At 64.1% G+C, this 1,414-nt stretch overlaps 1 protein-coding gene across 1 annotated transcript in view; it reads right to left on the bottom strand.

Moving 5' to 3' along the window:
* GRID2IP (glutamate receptor, ionotropic, delta 2 (Grid2) interacting protein) overlaps positions 1-1,414 on the bottom strand; it is a 28,688-nt gene that overhangs the window by 8,388 nt on the left and 18,886 nt on the right. Inside the window, exons 9-10 of the mRNA XM_014550328.1 lie at positions 1,001-1,233; positions 6-104 (exon numbers count right to left, since the gene is read on the bottom strand). Of these exons, the coding sequence (XP_014405814.1) occupies positions 6-104; positions 1,001-1,233 (332 nt within the window). The remainder of the gene's footprint in view (positions 1-5; positions 105-1,000; positions 1,234-1,414) is intronic.

The raw sequence follows: 1,414 nt of genomic DNA on the forward strand, positions 1-1,414 counted from the left end.
AGAGCTGCTGGGGGAGGCCGGGTCCTCGGAGCACAGCGGGTAGTAGCAGGGGGAGGGCCGGAGCCGCTCGCTGGGCCAGGAGATGCCGGACAGGGTCCTGGGCCCTGGGGTGGGGGAGGGCGCGTGAGGACCCAGCTTCACTCAGTGCCTGGGCTCCAGTGCAGGCTGGAGGGGAGGGCCCGGGGCAGGTTGCTGTGTGTCCCTGGGACCTTCCTTTCCCTCTCTGGACACAGCACAGAAAAACCGTGGGACCCCACTCCCCCTGCTCTGCCCTGAGGGGGACCGAAGGTTGGAGGTGGGGGCACTGCCTAGGACAGGCCAGACCCAGCGCCTCCTGGGAGCGACACCGGGGTGCCACTGGGCCCCACTGCACACAGCTCCGAGGGCCAAGGAGCCTGCTCCAGGCCCGGACCCAGGGTCATGGGCACCTCCCACACCCGCAGGCCCTCGGCTCCCAGGAGCATCGCCAGGGGTCCTGCCTTCTGCACTTCAGCAGAGTCATCGTGTGTGTGTGTGTGTGTGTGTGTGTGTGTGTGTGTGTGTGTGTGTGAAAGTGTTCATTATATTTTCACTGACTTGATGGAAAGGAGTGTGTGTGTGTGAGTGTGTGTGTGAGTGTGTGTGTGAGTGTGTGTGTGTGTGTGTGTGTGTGTGTGTGTGTCCTGTGAGCAACCACCTTTCCGGAGGTGCGGTTCCCAGAGCGAGGCCGCACTTACCCGTTTACCCAGCAGCCACGTGCTGGCCGGGGCTCCTTTGGGGGCAGCCCTCTGCTTCTCTAGATCCACAGCAGGGGTGAGGCTCAGAGGGGACGCGGAGGGACAAAGACAACCCTGACCTTGATGGCCCCTCGCCGTGGAGGCTGCTGCGGTCTCCAGAACTCAAGCCCATGGCCATGGAGCAGAGAGGGGGCTCCAGGGCTGGGCCTGGAGGGGGCCAGCACCCAGCCAGCCGGGTGGGTAGAGCCCGTGCTGCCCTCAGGAGCGGGCGGCGGAGCGCCTACCTGCTGTGCCGGCCGGGCTGGGTGTTGGGGGCGAGGCTCGGGATCTGGAGGTGGACCCCCTCCTCCCTGCGAAGCTGCTGCTGAGCCTGGACTCCAGCTCCGCATACACAGCCGACATCTGCGGACAAGGAGGCGGGAGAGTCCAGCGCCCTCCCTCCTCCACACGACCCTCAGGTGGCCTCACAGACCAGGCCTGGGTGGTCCGAGAAGCAGGGATCTGCCGGGCCAGCGTGGCTCAGTGGTTGAGCGTTGACGTATGAACCAGGAGGTCATGGTTCAATTCCCGGTCAGGGCACATGCCCGGGTTGCGAGCTCGATCCTTGTGCAGGAGGCAGCCAATCCATGATTCTCTCTCATCACTGACATTTCCAACTCTCTCTCCCTCTCCCTTCCTCTCTGAAATCAATAAAAATA

The sequence above is a fragment of the Myotis brandtii genome, unplaced genomic scaffold (genome assembly GCF_000412655.1).
Source record: "Myotis brandtii unplaced genomic scaffold, ASM41265v1 scaffold6, whole genome shotgun sequence".
In the NCBI taxonomy this organism is placed as follows: Eukaryota; Metazoa; Chordata; class Mammalia; order Chiroptera; family Vespertilionidae; genus Myotis; species Myotis brandtii.